Raw genomic sequence first — 19,405 nt, 5'->3', positions numbered from 1 at the left:
TTTGTTTGTTTGTAGGCTCCATGCCCAGTGTGAAGCCCAACACAGGATTTGAACTCACAACCCTCCTGAGATCAAGACCTGAGCTGAGATCAAGAGTCGGATGCATGTGGCACGTGGGTGGCTCAGTACATTTAAGCATCTGCCTTAGCTCAAGTCATGATCTGGTTCTAGCCGTGAGCATCAGGCTTGCTGTTTAGCAGGGACTCTGCTTCTCCCTTTACTTCTGCTGGTCCCCCACTTGTGCTCTCTTTCGCTCTCTTCTCTCAAATAAGTAACTAAAATGTTTTAAAAAAGGAGTGGGATGCTTAACCAACTAAACCACACAGGCACTCCCCTGCATTAACTCTTTCATGAAAAAAATATTCTTAGCAACATTATTCACAATAGTCAGAAACTGAAAATGATTCAAACATCCATCAACAGGTGAACAGATAAGCAAACTAAATGGTATTATATTTATACAAATGACTAGTATACAGCAACAAAAAATAACAAACTATGGATACATGAGAAAAGGATGAATCACACAGACCCTATACTAAATAAAATATGCCCACTCACAGGAGTACATTTCCTATGACTGAACTTAAGGAAGTTCTAGATCTGGCAAAACTAATTTGTTACAACACAAGTCAAAAAGTGGTTGGGGCAACTACTGACTGTAAAAAGACATGAAGATGTATGGCAACGAAAACTCTCATTATGTTGCTGGTAGGAATAACCAGAAAAAGGCAGTTTCTAGCAATCAACACCTGGAGGAAGGAGATGGGGAAAAACACAATTCTGAAAAGTCTCCATAATATCCGCCCCCCAGCAGTCTGTGACTCAAAATAGGTGTAGAACAACTGCTCCAAATCTTTGTTTTGCTAACACCATACTCTAAATAAACTATCTTCTGGTAATCTGACTGTTCTTTTTTCATAAAGATCTCTTCTTTGTCCTGCATCAGGCTCCTTGCTCAGCAGGGAACCTGCTTCTGCCTCTCTCTCTGTCAGCCTAATGCTCCCGCTGCTTGTGCTCTCTTTCTCTTTCAAATAAATAGATAAAATCTTAAATAAATAAATAAATAAAGATTTCTTCCTTTAGCCCATAAATATTAATCTATAAGAAACATAAATTAAGTAACATTTTTGTTGGCTTTGGATCAGTTCTAATGTCCAGTTGGGTTTATATACCTGTAAATTTTAAAAAAGGTGCTGCTGCCACTATCATGAAAACGAGAAATTGCTTCTTTTACAGCTCTACTTCAAACTGATAACTATTTTCAAAGGAAAATTCTTCTTCTTCTTTTTTTTTTTTTTTAAGATTTTATGTATTTATTTGATAGAGAGAGTTCACAAGTAGGCAGAGAGGCAGGCAGAGAGAGAGAGGGAAGCAGGCTCCCTGCTGAGCAGAGAGCCCGATGCGGGACTCGATCCCAGGAACCTGAGATCATGACCTGAGCCGAAGGCAGCGGCTCAAGCCACTGAGCAACCCAGGCAACCCAAAGGAAAATTATTCTTAACTCCAACAGTGACGACATTCTTCATATCCTGACATCTTTATAAAGTATGCTTTTACTTGTAAATGTTTTTGTTAAAAGATTGCTACTAGCAAGTGAAAGATAGACTATTTAGTTTAATAGTCTCACTAACATCAAAGAAAACATATTAAGAACAAGTTTTAAAACCTCATGTCCACAAAAATTGGCAAAAATTAAACTCATAAAACAAGTTCTTTTTTTAAAAACAACTTAGCAAGAACTAGCAAAAACAAGTGAACAGTAATCAACTCTTAAAAGGACATAGACAAAAACAGTGGCAAAGAATATATAATAACTGTTATGATCTTTTCATATACACAAAACAATCTACTTTTTACAAACTTCATATCATTAAATTATAACACACATGAAAATTAACTTTGATAAATTAGGCTTTGGGATTTTCAGACATTCTTTATTCCTCTAAAGTACTGATGAAAACACCAAGACAAAGAATAATGTAGTCAATACTATGATAGTAAAATTAATCATAACAAAGCTTTTTTTTTTTTTTTTAAGAGGGTCAAAGTATAAAGATATTCTGGGAATTCTAAAAGCCTTCTAAAATTATACCATTTACCCAGCTGAAGATATTTGGGGTCAAGACTGCTAGCTGCATATCCAAATACCCATTTTCATTTCAGCTGGCATTCCCCTTTTTGTCTTTCCCCTTTTCTCCTGCTTCCTGTCTGAAATGGATATATGATAGCTTAAACTCTAGCCACCATTTGGACTCTGGTGACCTTAAGATGGAAATCAGGTACTAAGGATGGAGCACAGAGGAAAACAAAACACAAGTTTAAGATCCTCATGACGCCATAATGCTGTCATCCAAGCCCTGGATAGCCCAATTCTAGACTTATTTTAAGTGAGATTTAAAAACCACTATACTGTTTAAGCCGTGTATTTCCGGTCTGTTAACGTTAGCCGCCAGGTGTAATTCCTGAAACAGAATCTGATATGCGAAATGGAGAAACCCGAACATTTCATTCCTGAACTATCCTGAGCCCTTTGTGGTCCTGCTTGTGAGCCATGAGTCTAACAGATCTCAATTAACTTTTACCATTGAACATGATAGCATCATGAGGTGCCCCAGAATCTCCCGGGTTCAAGATATATACAGTTCTTGCCTTCACAGTGTAGTAGTAGCAACTCTATTTCCCTTAATAACCAGCATCAATCACTCCAGCCCACATAGTTAACTATTACTGCCTGTTCATTCAATAGAATAAGGCAACCAAATGGTCAGATGGAAATAATACCTCTAATTCAACAAAACTATTGTTTCATCTTTGTTGGAAGTACTTTCATATGGCTATTGAAAATTCTAATCAGCAGAACTCAGCTACAAGAAACAAGTTTTGTGGCTAGTTCATTAGGACTGACTGTATAAACTCCATGCTCAGTTCTATCCCTCAGTTATCAGACATGGGTACAAACTATGGGACAAAGAGACGCATGTAATGCTCACTGGTCCACAGCATCCTCTAAAATAATAAAATAATATAAAAAAATACTTCTCGGGGCGCCTGGGTGGCTCAGTGGGTTAGGCCGCTGCCTTCGGCTCAGGTCATGATCTCAGGGTCCTGGGATCGAGCCCCACATCGGGCTCTCTGCTCAGCAGGGAGCCTGCTTCCTCCTCTCTCTCTGCCTGCCTCTCTGCCTACTTGTGATCTCTGGCTGTCAAATAAATAAATAAAATCTTTAAAAAAAAAAATACTTCTCAGTTCATTTTATGAAACTAGCAGGGTCTTCATAAACAAACCTGATAAAAATAGTAAGATAAAGGAAAATTACATACCAGTCTCACCTCTGAGTCGATTTTTAAAAGAATCCCAAATAAGATAACAGCAAATCAAATCCAGCAAGAGATTTAAAAACCAAAAAAGCCATCATCACGACCAACCAAGGTTTATCCTAGGAATGCAAAGCTGACTAAAGAATAATCTGTCTATATATTACTTGAAAGATTAAAAATTCACATGATTATCTCCCCTGATAAAGTATATTCAACAAATATCTAATTAGTATGTTCCAGGCATCACCCTAGGGTTCATGAATATGGCTAAATCAAAGCTCAAAAGTCCCTACTCTCTTAAGAATTCAGTGGAGAAAAAAATAAAATATTTAGAATCACTGTGTGAACTACACAAAGTACATATATATATAAAAAAAAAACCTCTTAAATAAGAAAAACACAAACAACCCAGCTAAAAAAGGTAATTCAAAGAGAAAGTTGAAAAAGCCAGTAAATTTTTTAAAAACATGCAATTTTATTTTCAAATAAGAGAAATGCAGATTAAGGAACTATCATTTCACACTTGCCAGACTGGCAAAAACTAAAAATACATAGCAATATCAAAATTTGGCATATATATAGAACACCTGAAATTAATGGAACATTGTATGTCAGCCATACTCAAAAAAAAGTACACTATGGTTTCTAAAATTACAACTACAGTGTTGATGTCCCATGTTATCCAAATAGTATTAGTCTTGTCACCAGTATTTTATTAGGTTAGCATTTCCTTGCTATTCCAAGGGCCCAGATACTACATGAACACCTTCAAATGTTCTTTTTCTCCCCTTCACTTTGGAGGTAGTATATACTCATTTGGGAAATTTTGTAAAATACAAAAATATACACAAAATAAAAATTACACATAATACATGTCCCTAGATGCCACCCAATTTAATCTTCGGGACGTTTTCTTATAGTAACTGATTGTATACACAGTGTGTTTATTTTTATTTGCTATGTAACTATGATAGATTGGTCCAGGTGCCAGAAAACTACAGCCTGCAGGCCAAATCTGGCCCACCACTTGCTCTTGTAAATAAAGTTCTACCAGAACACAATAGCAGAAACAAAAATAAAAACAAAAACAAAAACACTAAGTTTAGGATACAGAGCAAATGGAAGGTTTATATCCTTTCAATGGGAGTTAAAGTGGTATAACCACTTAGATAAATAAAAAATTTCTCATTACTTAGAATACTGAAGATGCACATAACTCTGTCCATCAACTCTATGTACATATTTTGCATATATGCAACAGGAAACGTGTACAAACATGTTCAATGCAATTTTTAACAGCAAAAAATCCAAATGTCCAGACTGATTAACGTGTTATATTCATACACAATAAAAATAAGCTACACTTTATGCAAGAACATATAAGAATCTCAGAAACATGGCTGAATGAAAACAAGCAAGCAGATTCATATAAAGTTCAAAAAAATGTAAAACTAAAGATACAGCCTGGTAGAACTAAGGCAAAGCAAGGGATTAACGGAGATTAAATTAAAATAGTGGTTACTTCTAAGGCGTTGGAGAAGAGATGGCATCAGGGAAAGGCACACAAGAGACATGCTTAATAGATATATTGCAAATATAAAATCATTATATGTTGAATAAACATCAAAACTGTCAATACTTGCAAGACTGCTATATAGTTAGCCTTTAAAATGGCTCCTAATAATCCCCAAACCTTTATGCAAGCCCCTTTCCCTTGAGTGTGGGCTAGATCACTGACTTGCTGATGAAAAAAATGTGATTCCTAAGATTAATTACTAAAAGACTCTGACTTCCATCTTGCTTACTCTCAGAGACCTCGACTGCCATGTTGTGAACTGCCCTATGAAAAGGTCCCCGTGGCAAGGAACCGATATTGCTGACAACAGGCAGCTAAGACGTGAAGCCAGTCTACACCCATATGAGGGACTTGGGAGCCAACTCTCCCCAAGTGCAGCCTTAAGATGACTGTAGTCCCAACATACACAACTGCAGACTTATGAGGAGAAAACCCAAGCTGAGGACCCAGATCAGCTACATCTGGATTCTTGACCCAGAGAAACTGTGAGATAATGTTTGTTTTAAGCTGCTAAATTTGGGGGTAATTTGGTATACCACAAGAGGTAACTACTACCACTGCTTCAGTACTTCACTGACTGAAACATTAAGGGGCATGATCTGACAAGATACAACTTGGAAAACAAAATTGTTCACAGGCTTTAACTTAGATTATGGACTCTGAAAAACAGTCATTTCCCTGAAGGATTTTTTTGGCTGTTTGTTTCCTCTAACTAGGCCACTGAGTCTCATGGTATCATTATCTAGTGAAATTCTTGAGCAAATATAATAGGAAACCATTTAGAAAACTCCCCCAGCAATGGCGCTTGGGTGGCTCAGTCATTAAGTGTCTGCCTTCAGCTCAGGTCATGATCCCAGGGTTCGGGATCGAGCCCTGCATCAGGCTCTCTGCTCAGTGGGAAGCCTGCTTCTCCCTGTCCTACTTCCCCTGCTTGTGTTCCCTCTCTCACTGTCTCTGTCAAAGAAAGAAAGAAAGAAAGAAAGAAAGAAAGAAAGAAAGAAAGAAAGAAAGAAAACAGTCTTTTAAAAAGGGGGAGGGAAAACAAGAGATACAACCACATCTCATCGAAAAGAACTTTACAGAACTGAAAAAGTCCCCCAAATTAGTCCCAGTCTATCTTATCTAGAAAAGCAATTAAATATATTAGAGATGCTTCTAAATCAATAAAGAAAAAGATGCTAGGTCAAATTTTTTCACATTAATTTTCTCATATCATTGCACTGAGGTTTACTTTCCTGGCTCTTTTAGCTAATTTGAATTAAAACAGCAGCAGATATCAGCTATTCAGCACTAATCACATGTCTCACACTCCTAATACCATGAAGCAGATATTACTTATCACTATTTCATAAGTGGAGAAGACATAGAGAAGTTAAATGACTTCAAGGTCTCACAGTTCTCTTCTCAAATTAGACACCAGAAGGTTGTAAACCCTAAGTTCAAAATGCATAGTAAAGACTTCAGGTACAATTTTTCAGCAATTAACCAATAAGGAGTAAGGAAAAACTCCCTAAAAATTCTCTTAGGTGCTCTAAAAGGCACAGCATAGAAATAGGATTCTGAAAGTTTCTTGGTCCATCTTATTCTTCCTTAGTTCCATAACTTACTTCACCCAAATATGTATAAACCTATTTTCACTACAGAAATACTGAAGCAAAAAGTAAGAACTTATGAAACACCTAATAATCTGGTATTATTTGAAAAAGAGCACCCACACAGTGGAAAACAATTTTTTTTAAATATATACATATACTAGATCCCCAAAGCAGCAGTATTTTAAAGAACCAAAAACTGAACTTAATTAATCATCAATTTTAGAACAGATAAACAGTGGAATATCTACAGCAATTACAATCAATAAGTACTGTTACCTGCAACAATACAGATCAGCCTCAAATATAATGCTGAGCACTATAGCCGAACAGAAAACAATATATATGAATTCAATTGGTATCTACATAAAAAATGACAGCCCAAGAATCAGTGTCAATAGAAAAAAGTGTCTGTAGGATAAAGTCATAGGACAACTACAAAAGCCTGAACACAACAGTCTTGCGTAAGTCTTATGGTTTCAGTTCTCTCCGTTTCTACAACTTCTGTATACATGCAAAATCAACATAAAAAGTTAGAAAAACTATTAAAACGAAAATTCACTTAAAATAAATTAAAGTGGTCAGCGAAAGAGTTAAAACTAAAATTTCAAGAATGGTTAGAGAAAATACTCGATAAACACTTATAATAAAGTACCACAGAAAGTAAAAATTTGAAGGTAAAAATAAATTGAAACATAAAAATAGGACTCAGATAAAAGGCTAAACACAATATATAAGAAGTAAAATCTTGAATAGGTTCAAACATAGGATTAACAGAACTGAGAACAAAAAAGTCAGACAAGAGCAGCCTTTTAAAGGAAAATATCAAAGAAGTTTAAAGACATAAATGAAGAAACAAAACATTCAAAAAGGAAAAAAGGACTGAAATGTTTCTGGGATGCATACAACATCCTCAGATGAGGGGGTCTCCTTCTAAGAACAGGGTCCCTACAAATATAGGACAAAAGGGCAGAACTGAGTAACTTTACTCTCTCATCCTTCAACAAGCTCCAGGAACCTGTTTTTCCTAGCAGTCAGTTTCAGATAACTGGACTATTCATAACAAATGAAGAGCTAGTGAAGGACCAGTAGGTAGAAGCAGTAATTCACCTGACTTTTACAAGCTGTCCAGGAAAAAAAAAAAAACACCATTAATATAATGGAAGGATCTCAAAAATGTGGTTTCCAGACCCTAGGATTCACAGGGATCATTTGAGGGTACCCAAAACATGAAAATTATTTTCACGTTAATACCAAAATGTTGTTAGCCTTTCCACTAGCAGTTACTAAATTTTCCACCACCAAGCACTCACCAGTGAGGAGCACTTTCATTCAGAAAAGTCCCTTTTGAAGCAGTAATAACTCCATTAGATGTCTACCTCAGAGTACACATCTTTTTAATATTCTGCGAGAAGGGAAGCACACATAAATTGTACTTGTGAGAAGCACTGTGCTATTTTACTTATGATCTAGTCACTTTCTTTCAAAGAAAACCATTTTTTTACTTGAAAGAACAACTGACAGACAAACCATAATTATCCAGGCTTGAGTATTAGATGGACTTTTTCAAAAAATGAATAAAGTGACCCTGTCACTTCAAAGAAAAAAAGTGACAGTATTTGCTGCCAATGATAAAACCCAAGCTTTCAAAAGAAAATTGGGATTTTTGGAAAACTTGAATCCACCACCTTAAGCCGTACATCTTTCCAATACTTGAACACATTTCTGATACAGCAGTGGTGACACTAATGGAATAGGGAATTCATTAAGAGAAATTAGAATCCCTCTGGATATAATCTAGCATTCCTCATTATTTAAAGGGTCCCAGATGATTTTTGAAGCTGCCTTGGGTGTTCAGTGCTGCTAAGCATTCTCATAGGAAACATCCCCAGAACCATTTATTAAAAGGCAGCTTACTTAATGTCACAAAGCTCCAGTTTAGGAAATAAAATCCACTTTGGTTATGCCACTCACTAACAAGGTGATCATTAATATCTCTAAATATCAATTTTCTCCATCTGTAAAATGTAGAAAACACTTCCCAAAAGATGACATTCATGAAAATTAAGTAAAATGTTGAATGTGAAAGTCTCGTACAGGTCTTGGCAAGGTTAGACAATGAAATGTGTTGGTATGTTAGGAGAGATTAGATGAACTATGGAATCTCACAGAGGGGATGTATAAAAATAGTGCTTTGAATTATTTGGAGTCCATGCTGTTCTCAGGATCCAGGAGGAGACAGCTAATAGGCAGTTAGATAATATCTAGCATTTTTGGAGAAACAGCTGGGCTTGAGGATAGGAACTATTTCAGAAGCTACACAATCCTTTTAGACTCCTCACTGTAGGTCACCATCTAAGTCAAAGTGACATAACTACTTTAAGACAACAACCATTAATATTATTGAATAAACCCTGCTGTGGATCTAGTCATCAAGAAATCTTCTATCATTATTTGGCTCTTCATACAAGTTCCTTCCCTAGAGCAGTATCTCAACTATCCTATCCCAAGATAGTTACATTTCTAACTATGACTCAAGTTCTGCAGAAAATCAAACCCTAAATTCCTTAGCCAGCTATTGTTTGTAATGATTAACTTATTTCCTATGCATTTAAAATACCTGGGACATACTACCCTTAGGAGAATTGAGCAAAACACTCACTAAAATTATTTTGGTAGACCTAATTCTCTCCATAAAATAAATGGAAGGGCTGCATGAATTAACATTCCTGTTTAAAAGTCTTTGTAACCTTGGTTACAATGGATTAATCCAGTAGCCTCTAGGTTCAGTGATAAGATATGGCTCAGAGACCTGGACTGCACCAAGATAAAAGCTGCTTTATCCTGTAAATATACTTTACCGTCACAAAGAAGAGAGGCTCTACTTCCCCCCCAAATTGTTTTTGAAGTGTTTTATATCCTCCCAAAATTTATAATGAAAGGCAACATTTTGCTTAACATAGCACCATTTCAAAGGTTTTAACATAAGAGGTCAAATTTATATTTAAATAATTTATATTTATATATAAATATTTTTAAATATAAATTTAATGTATTTATCAGAAATAATGAATTCTACATTAAAATACCAAAAATATTTCTAAAGTACACATCAAAGGGATAGAATTTCATGGGTCTTTAGATTTCAGATTAGGAGAAAAGGCAAAGGTAGAGCCAAAGCAGCTAAATTAAAATTCAATGAAACCCTTGAAAAAATTATCCCATCAAAAGAAGCTTCTATAAGCTGGTATTTTTCAGTTTCCAATTTAGTGTCCTACTAAAATCTTATTCAACATCTTGATTAGTTGATGAAAAAAATGACATCCCTTCACTTACACATTTTTTTAAAGATTTTATTTATTTATTTCAGAGACAGAGTGAGTAAGAGAGCAAAGGGCGAGGGGCAGACCGAGAGAGAGGGAGAAGCAGGCTCCCCGCTGAGCAGGGAACCAGATGCAGGCCTGGATCCCAGAACCCTAAGATCACAGCCTGAGCCAAAGGCAGACGCTTAACTGACTGAGTCATCCAGGCGCCCCAGCACTTACACACTTTTTTAAAGACTTATTTTTATTTTAAGGAGAGAGAGAATGCACATACACTCAGGGGAGGGGGGCAAAGAGAGAGGGAGAGAGAGAATCCAAGCAGATTCCTTGCTGAGTGCACATTGACATGACGGAATGCCAGCACCCTGAAATCATGACATGAACTGAAATCAAAAGTCTGATGCTTAACCAACTGAGCCACCCAGAAGCCCCCACGCTTACACACTTTTATAAAAACACAAGTCTTATGCACATTCAAAGAGAAAATCTGGGAAACACTTAGGTGCTTACTATAAAGCTTTTATAATTGAACATTCAGGAAGGAAGGGAGAGGGAAGGCCCAATCAACCAGAATCCCTTAAACTGGCTCTGTATAGTACAATAAAGTTGATGTTACAAACTCCCTGGGGTACGCTTTACTCGTGTCAATACTTGGAAAGAATGTCTAGAAAACTGAGATTTTTAAAATCAAGAGCGTAAGTAGGAAACTGGTATTGTTAACAAAGAAAGACACTTGAGATTTAAAGTAACTTGACTAAAACTCCAAAAAGATATTACAAGTGAGCCTAAATGAAGCAAAGTAGGTTCAAAGTTTCCAGATTATAAGAATGAATGCTGTATTTCTTACTCCGGGCGTTGAAACAATAATCACAAGTGTGATACCAAAATTAAATGTTTATACACAGCTTAATTCTACATCTTGGTTAGCAGCCCAGATAGGAAATGAAACTGAAATACTTACTGTAGTAACCATATAACACAGTGTCCTCGATCTGTCTGCTGACATTAGCATTGGCCCAGTCCTAGGATAAAAAGGAAACATAGAAATATTAATGAAACATCCACTTGTTTAGCAATTATGATTAAGTTTTAATATGACTGAATGTCACTTACAAGTGTATCATCAACTCAACCAAGTCTGTTCCTTCAATAATTGAGAAAACAGATAAATAAGCACACAAATTTCAATAGGTAAATGCTGGGATAAGACGACAATATAGTTCTATGGGAACTCATAAGCAGGAGGCATCTAACTTGGTCTGAAGATCAGGGACGGCTTCCCAAAATGACTCTGAAGTGAATAATGAAGGAAGAAAGGTCGTCCTCAGAGAAAAGGAGAGGAAAAAACAGTAGGAAGGATGAAAGAGAGAAGAAACACAAAGGAAAGTTTGAAAAAAACTGCAAGCAGTTAAATATAGATTCATTAGAGCTGTTAGAAAGGTAAGAAAAAGCTGGTGAAACAAGGCAGACAAGGTCACAGGCTTAAGGGGACTCGTGGGTCATGCCAAGTATTTTTGGACTTTGTCCTAAGGGCAACAGAAAATAGTGATGAATTTCTTTTTTTTTTTTTTTTAAAGATTTTATTTATTTGACAGACAGAGATCACAAGTAGGCAGAGAGGAAGGCAGAGAGAGAGGATGAAGCAGGCTCCCCGCTGAGCAGAGAGCCCGATGCGGGACTCAATCCCAGGACACTGGGATCATGACCTGAGCTGAAGGCAGAGGCTTTAACCCGCTGAGCCACCCAGGCACCCTAGTGATGAATTTCTATACAGAGAGTGAAATATGATTTATATTCTAGAAAGAAAATATTTGAGCACAACATATTTTTTAAAAATACGTAAAAGAACAGTCAATCTAAACTTCTCTGCATTCATCCCACACAAGTATTGTTTAAATTAGTAATTTAACTTAGAAAATATAATTCAAATTAATCTTATCAAATAGAAAAAATATCTGTATACTAATGAATCAGAACTCAGGTTATAATGGCAAGTTTTTTTGTCAAATGTCCTAAACTTTACGCATACGAAAAATTAAACCTGGAAAGTCTAAGTGACTACTGCTATTAAGTATTAGTATCCAGGTCATCTCTTTCTTATAAACACTTTAAGAGCTCAAGACGGTATCAACATCTCATTACACTGGCACTTAAGGAAGGATATCAACATTTCAATCTCCTAAAATAACTGGTTTTTTCTTTTTTTTTTCCCCTACAAAGAACTCTAAGCAAGGAACATCTATGAATTTCTGACAAATTCCTAAAGGAACAAAAATGTGGAAAATCCGAATTTAGCACTACAAAAGCAAAATCTTGACAGAGAAAGTACAATAAAAATAGTATTTTTTCCAATAGCAATCAAGATTATAAAAAAACTTAATAAGCTAAATAAAAACTTTATTTTAACTCTTTAAAGAAAACTAAATTATAGAATATTAAAAAAAATAAATAAATGGGAAGTCACATGTTCCTACATGAAAAGACTATAAGTAACAAATCCCTCCAAATTAATCTATAAAAACTGTCAATCCAAATCCCAATATACTAAGAGGCAGAGTATTTTGACACGGTAATTACAAAAATCATCCATAGAACATATAGGCAAGAGCTAGGAAATTTTTTGTAAAGGACCAACTATGAGGAATTTACCCCATTACTAGATTTTATTAATAAAACAGGAAAATCTATTATTATAGTAACCTTTCATTTACCCAAGTGGCAAAATTTAAAACATGTTATTAGTGGCAAATGTAGAGGGAAAGTCATCACCTACACAGCAAGAAAAATCGTCTATGATCTAGAGATTCTAGATTCTAAATCCTAAAAAGAGTCACACAAATCAGGACAGATAGCAGTATACAGCTAAGTTTTAAAGACAAATAGTACCATCTAATGAATGATCTTAAGAGATCTTACTGGGTTGCATGACAAGCTACCAAAATGGGGTCTCCCCTTCCCATACAGTAGGAGGAGCTCACCCCATCTCTATTACTCACAGGACTAAAGGGGCCCAAAGTCTCTAGGTGTTCAGCATCTGGAATGTCCAAGCACCTCATGTACCCTTGTATCTAAGTTCACGCCACCTGGCACCCAAGTCCATACTGTTTACCTATCCACAAGGCCATTCTCCTTGCCTTGTAAGAAGGGAGAACCAAAGAAGGTAAAGGTACCTCTGCTGAAGCACCTGTACTTTGGGGAAGCTCACCTTACTGCAGAACATCACAGAATATCAAGAATTTAAGAACCTGTGCACTTGCTGACCCTAATCCTCATAAATTCCATCCTATACCAAATAATGTTTATTGTTCCCTTTGTTCCTAACCCAGCAATATTCAATGCAGTGTTTTAAAAAAAAAAATTAAGAAACAGTAATAACTAGAAACAATCTAAATGTCTGAGGAGAAACTGTAAAGACATTAAAAACAATGAAATCTGTATAAATTGGTATATGTAGATATCCATGAAGTATTTTTGGAGGGGGGAGCCACACAATAAACTACAACTAAGAGTTTCAACACATGCAATATTTGCCTAAAAAATAAAACAATCACACACATATCCATACATATAAAAAAAAAAAATGGAACAGTGCTTTTGCCACATGGAAAGCGCTAGAGATGTTTCTGTGCAATAATTGGAAATTTTTTCATCAATGATTCAAGTATCCAAAGAGATATGTACATAATCAAAACTTCAGTTCCTAACAGTTTCTTTAGTTACTATACATGCACAAAACAGAATTTTAAAAAGATTTTTGAGAGGCGCCTGGGTGGCTCCGTCGTTAAGTGTCTGCCTTCGACTCACGTCATGATCCTGGGGTGCTGGGATTGAGCCCCGCATCAGGCTGACAGCTCAGGAGGGAGCCTGCTTCTCCCCCTCCCTCTGCCTGCTGCTCCCCCTACTTGTGCTCACTGGCTCTCTGTCCAAAAAATAAAATAAAATAAAATAAAAAAATTTTGAATCTTAACGATTTTTTGAAACAGAATAATTCACCTATTCCTGCACAAGCTACCTTCCAATTTCTAAAATAGTCCCATAAGGTATTAATGTACCCACTGAGAACTACTTCAAGTTAAACTTTAAAATTAAGCAAGACCCCAACCTCAGAAAAAAGTTAAAAGAAGAAAGAATGTAGGTTATTTAAAGCCAAAGATTCACTGACACTTAGAACCTTTTACCCTGCAAGGTTCTTTTTTGTTAAACCAAATATTACAGTAATAAGAAAATATTAACATTACTATTTTAAGCCTAAAAATATGCGTAAAATATACAACATCATTCAAGTACTATTAGTGCATTTGGCTTTTCTACCCTGTCTTGCCTCCAAGGTACATAATGTTAAAAGAGCTTAGTTTATGAAACCTTCCTCCATTTACATTTTGAGAACCACTATGCCCTTGATACATTTTCTAGACCACGGCCTCCCAAAGTAGAGACCAAAAGAAACTACAGAGTGATTTAAGACCCAAAGGGTTGAAAGGAAAAGAATACTAGAGAATATTAAAGAATATTTCAGATGAAAGGGAAAGAAAATAAATTCTACAGAACACAGATGCAGTGGGTCATGTACGTAAAATTTCCTTTCCTATTCTTCAAGATGACTTTTAGAAATGCTCAGCCCAACCCAAAAGTATTCAACTCTCCTCAATTTCACCTGATATTCTCACCTTAGACCAGTGGCTTTCACTCAGGGGTGACTTCGTCCCCCAGAGGGATTTGGCAATGGAGCCCCAGGAGGTTGGGAGAGTGTTGGTGTACTAGCGGCATCTTGTGGGTAGAGGCAAAGATCTGCTGTCTATGATGCCCAGGACAAAATCCACAACAAAGATGAACCAGCACAAAATGTCAACGGCCAAGAAACAGTGAATTTGAGGTCCCTAAAACAATCTGGAGCCAAAAGACAGGAACTAACTCAACTTACTACCAAATCTAAAACCTACTTCCATCTGTATTCAAATGTCAGTCCTTCCTTCTGCCAAGTACCTATACTCCTATTTATAGTCACTCCTTTCACATTAAGACCTCCACCCTTTTGCTTTCTCAAAAACACTGTACCTGCAATAGTATCTTCTCTTCCCTCTAAAAATTTCTCCTACTCCACTGAATCCTTAAGTAAACAAACCCTGGTAATTTCCACTAAACACAGGGATATACACACAACCACCTCGAATAAAAATACGCCCCTTGGCCCCACTTCTTACTCCCTTAGAAAACAGAAGTTCTTGAAAAGTTTTCAGCATTCCCTATCATTCTGTCCACAGTTAACCCACTCCAACCCTAATGCTCCACTGAAATTATTTTCTTGTTCTTTGATCACCACTGACCAAAAACCAGCAGTCACTTCTCTACCCCTCTCACTACACCTCTCAACACCACTTCCAACTCCCTACTTGACACCTCCACTTGAATATTTAGGATAGGACTCTTAAGGTACTTTGTCCAAAATACAGCTCTTTTAACATGACTTAAACATCGTAAACAATTTGGCTCCCGTCTTCCTCTTGATCTTAGCTGGTACCAAAGTGCAACCTCCAACGCTACACTTCAGCCAAATAGGCCAAACTCACCTCTGTCTAAAAGCTTCTGTATTTGCTGTTCCCTCTCCCTTTCACCTCTGGACCTTCACCTGACTGGTTCTTCCTCATCCAGGTCTGATCTCGAGTAACCTGTTTCAGCAATTTGGCCTTCCTGTGCCCCTATCAGAATTACCCACAACTCAGACTTCCATAGCAATCTGTTATATTTCCTCATAAAACGTATTGCTCTGAAGTCAGCTTGTTTTGTTTACTGTTGGCCTGATCTCACAGAATGTAAGCTCCATGAAAACAGCAGCCTCATTTATTAATCTCCCGCACCCATGGGTGTCAGGTACATTCTACATGCTTATTAGATATTAAGCAAATAAATGTATTTAAGCTGCAGTGAAGAATACAAAGTTCTAAGACACAGTTTGAGAGTACAAGTGAGGCAATACGGGAGAGTTAAACCCAGACATCCAACACCAACAGGCCATGAAGAGAGATTAATCATTGGAGGAAGGGATTTAGATATGAACATTTTAGCTGTCAAAACACAAAAGGTTTCGGAGCGCCTGGGTGGCTCAGTGGGTTAAAGCCTCTGCCTTCGCTCAGGTCATGATCCCAGAGTCCTGGGATCGAGCCCTGCATTGGGCTCTCTGCTCAGCAGGGAGCCTGCTTCCTCCTCTCTCTCTGCCTGCCTCTCTGCATACTTGTGATCTCTGTCTGTCAAATAAATAAATAAAATCTTTAAAAAAAAAAAAAAACACAAAAGGTTTCAATGCCATATCTTAACTACTAATTTTTTTAAAAAATGTTTACACATTGTAAAAAATAAAAAATACTTATTCATGATAATGTCAATTTTTAATTTTTATTGTGACTGGTACATTTTGTGTTATATCATTATCCAAAGTTATTGGTCAACTATATAAGACACTGTAACAAAACACTTACAGCTATTATTTAAGGTTTTTGTTTTGTTTTGTTTTTTAATCTAAAAAGTTAATTGTTTTGTAAAAGAACCAGAAACAAATTATCTGGCTAAAATTATTCATAGTGCCATGTGTAGAGAAAAAAAAATGGAATACAACTCATGCATTATTACAATATACCCCTGCCATAAGGAGGAAGAGAAAGCAAGGAAGGGAACTAAGACAAAATAGAAAAGTATTGTTTACTACCTGGTTATAGGAAAGCTTGAGCACCCTCCATTCACAATCACTGACATCTGCAATTTCCAAATAATTATATCTTATAAACAAGCCTACAATCATTTAAAGACTTCAAAATACGGGAGGTGAAAATGGATAAAATGAATATATATATTCATTTAGGAGTAAGAAATGCACATCATAAAAATTAAGATAAAATGTAATTCATTATAGAAAACAGTTATCAACTTGTACATTTCTCCTAAGTACTAAGGAAGGATAGGATAGGTTAAAGCTATTATGGCATACTTTTACTCTACTATGACTAAACTTACAATTGTGGTATGAAGTCTGAAGAACTAATTCTTAAACATTTGTATTTGTCTTTCTTTCACTAAATACCTCAAGAAATTTCATCAGTAACTCTTTGGAGAAAATACTTTCTACAAATTATTAGGAAAAAGTTTTTTAAAAGTCTATTCAGTTCTACTTTTAAGCATTAACAAAGATGCCCTTCAAATGAAAACTCATGAATTTCACTAGTCCCCCAGCCTCCCACCTAAAAAGACAAAGAGAAAGAAAGGGAAGAAATGTTTTAAGATACCAAGAAAAAAAGCATCAAAGTATTGGGGGGGCAAAAACTGATATATTACCTCAGCTCTAAAGTAACTAAAAATAGAACAAAATAGATATAAGTAAATGCAAAGTAGAAAAAAAGAGAACATAAAATTAATAAATAATCTGATAATCAAAGAAAGAAGTCTGTAATAAGTGGAGAAAAAAATAACATTTTTCTCTTGTAATTACTGGTACCACATTTACATTAAGCAAATATAAAATAAGCACATTAACTACAGTTATGCATTTTCTTCTCTTAGGAAACAGTTAATAAAACAAGTGCCCTAATTTTTTACAAGTTAATAGTTTTGCTTTCGTAGTGGGTGAATTCTCAAACTCTTGCTCAAACCAGTAGACTGCATCTCACAAACTAAAAAACAAAAATTAGTACCCAGTGTCTATTAATTTAAGCATAGTCCCAAACAACTACGTAATCTAAGAGAAAGTTCAAAATTTCATGAAAATACTTAGAAATTTCAAGAAAACATATTCCCCTACAAAATCTAAACAAACCAAATATTATAAATTCAAAACTAAGAAATCTTCTATTCAATCAATAATTATATAAGGGATAATACAACTTCTATATCAGATATATCTATGTCTGTATCTTTATAGTACCCACTGAGTATATATATATATATATATATATATATATATATATATATATAATCTAGTGAACAAAGAGTTCTGAAGCCAGATTGCAGAGTTTCAAATCTTGGCTATAGCTCCTATAGGCTGTATGACCTTAAACAGGTTACTTTACCTCTCCAGACTTTGGTTTCTTGTCCATAAAAACATGGGTAATACTATACCTCACAGGGTTGTTTGAGAGGTTAAAGAGTGGTAATATATTATTAACCATTGAGAACAGGATCTGACACAGTAAATATTCAACAGATGTTAATTATTATCTTCATACAGCACTTGGCACATGCTAAGTGCTCAATTAACACTTGCTAAATAAATGAGTTGACTGGGGTGCCTGGGTGGCTAAGTTGGGTAAGCACCTGACTTGGGCTCAGGTCATGATCTCAGGATCCTGGGACTGAACCCGGCATTTCAGGCTGTGTGTTCAGTGGGTCAGTTTGTTCTCTTCCCTTTCCCTCTGCCCCCCCATTGCTCATGCTCCCAGAAAGGGAAGTTGCGTGCACTCTCTCTCTAATAAATGAAATCTTTTAAAAATAAATAAATAAGTAAGTAAGTAACCTACAGTAAATAACTAGTTTTCACAGCAATCATAATATATCTAAACCTAACTACAAAAATGTTTTCAAATTTTTTAAGTCCAGGGGCATCTGGGTGGTTCAGTGGGTTAGAGCCTCTGCCTTCAGCTCAGGTCATGATGCCAGGGTCCTGGGATCAAGCCCCGCATTAGGCTCTCTACTCAGCTGGGAGCCTGCTTGCCCCTCTCTCCCTCTCTCTGCCAGATAAGTAAATAAAATCTTAAAAAAAAAATTTAAGTCCAACTGGCCCAATTCAGGAACTTATTTTGGAAGCATGCAACACTGAGTTATCTGAAATAACATTTCATTCAAGTATTTAAGTATCTACTTTGTGCTAAACACCTGGGATACATCAATAAAGAAGACACAGTTCCTGCATCAAGAAACTTAAAACTGTTGGGTGCCCAGTTAGTTAAGCAACTGCTTTCAGCTCAGGTCATGATCCCAGAGCACCCGGATCGAGTCCTGCATTAGGCTCCCTGCTTCATGGGGAGTCTGCTTCTCACTCTTGACATTCTCCTCTCTCATGCTCTCTCTCACTGTCTCTCTCAAATAAATAAATAAAATCTTATTTAAAAAAGGAAACTTAAGCTATTAAGAAACTTAAAAATGGCTGCTGGGAAGATGGTGGAGTAGGAGGACCCTGCACTCACCTCTTGCCACATGGCCATCTAGAGAACACCCACATGAGCATAAATAACCCAGAAAGTAACCGGAAAGCTGGTAGAACAGACTCTCTGCAGCCTGACATAGACAAGAGGCCACAGTGAAGCAGATCCACCCCCTCTGATCATTCCTGGCAAGATCTCCTCAAAGTAGTGCCACAAGCTTGGCAGTGTGTGCGCAGTCCAGACAACGGTCCGCACCACCCCAAAGTGAGTCCTGCTCCAGGGAGCGGGGAGGATAACCACACACCAGTCTGACTATGAGCCCAACAGTGGGCTGGGGGCAGGCAGCTGGTCTAACTGCAGGCCCCACCCACCAACAAAAGCTTCCCTGGGGCGGGGGTAGGGGTGGGGGGACAACAACACAGGGAAAGTGCCTGCAGTTTGGTGCTACTTCATCTATGGTGAATGCCTG

General features: G+C 36.6%; 1 protein-coding gene across 1 annotated transcript in view; it reads right to left on the bottom strand.

Moving 5' to 3' along the window:
• The window catches only part of LMBRD1 (LMBR1 domain containing 1), a 129,789-nt gene that overhangs the window by 100,727 nt on the left and 9,657 nt on the right, over positions 1–19,405 (bottom strand). Inside the window, exon 3 of the mRNA XM_047733035.1 lies at positions 10,773–10,833. Within this exon, the coding sequence (XP_047588991.1) occupies positions 10,773–10,833 (61 nt within the window). The remainder of the gene's footprint in view (positions 1–10,772; positions 10,834–19,405) is intronic.

This window comes from Lutra lutra, chromosome 6, assembly GCF_902655055.1.
Source record: "Lutra lutra chromosome 6, mLutLut1.2, whole genome shotgun sequence".
Taxonomy (NCBI): domain Eukaryota; kingdom Metazoa; phylum Chordata; class Mammalia; order Carnivora; family Mustelidae; genus Lutra; species Lutra lutra.
This window is presented reverse-complemented; position numbering and strand designations above follow the sequence as displayed.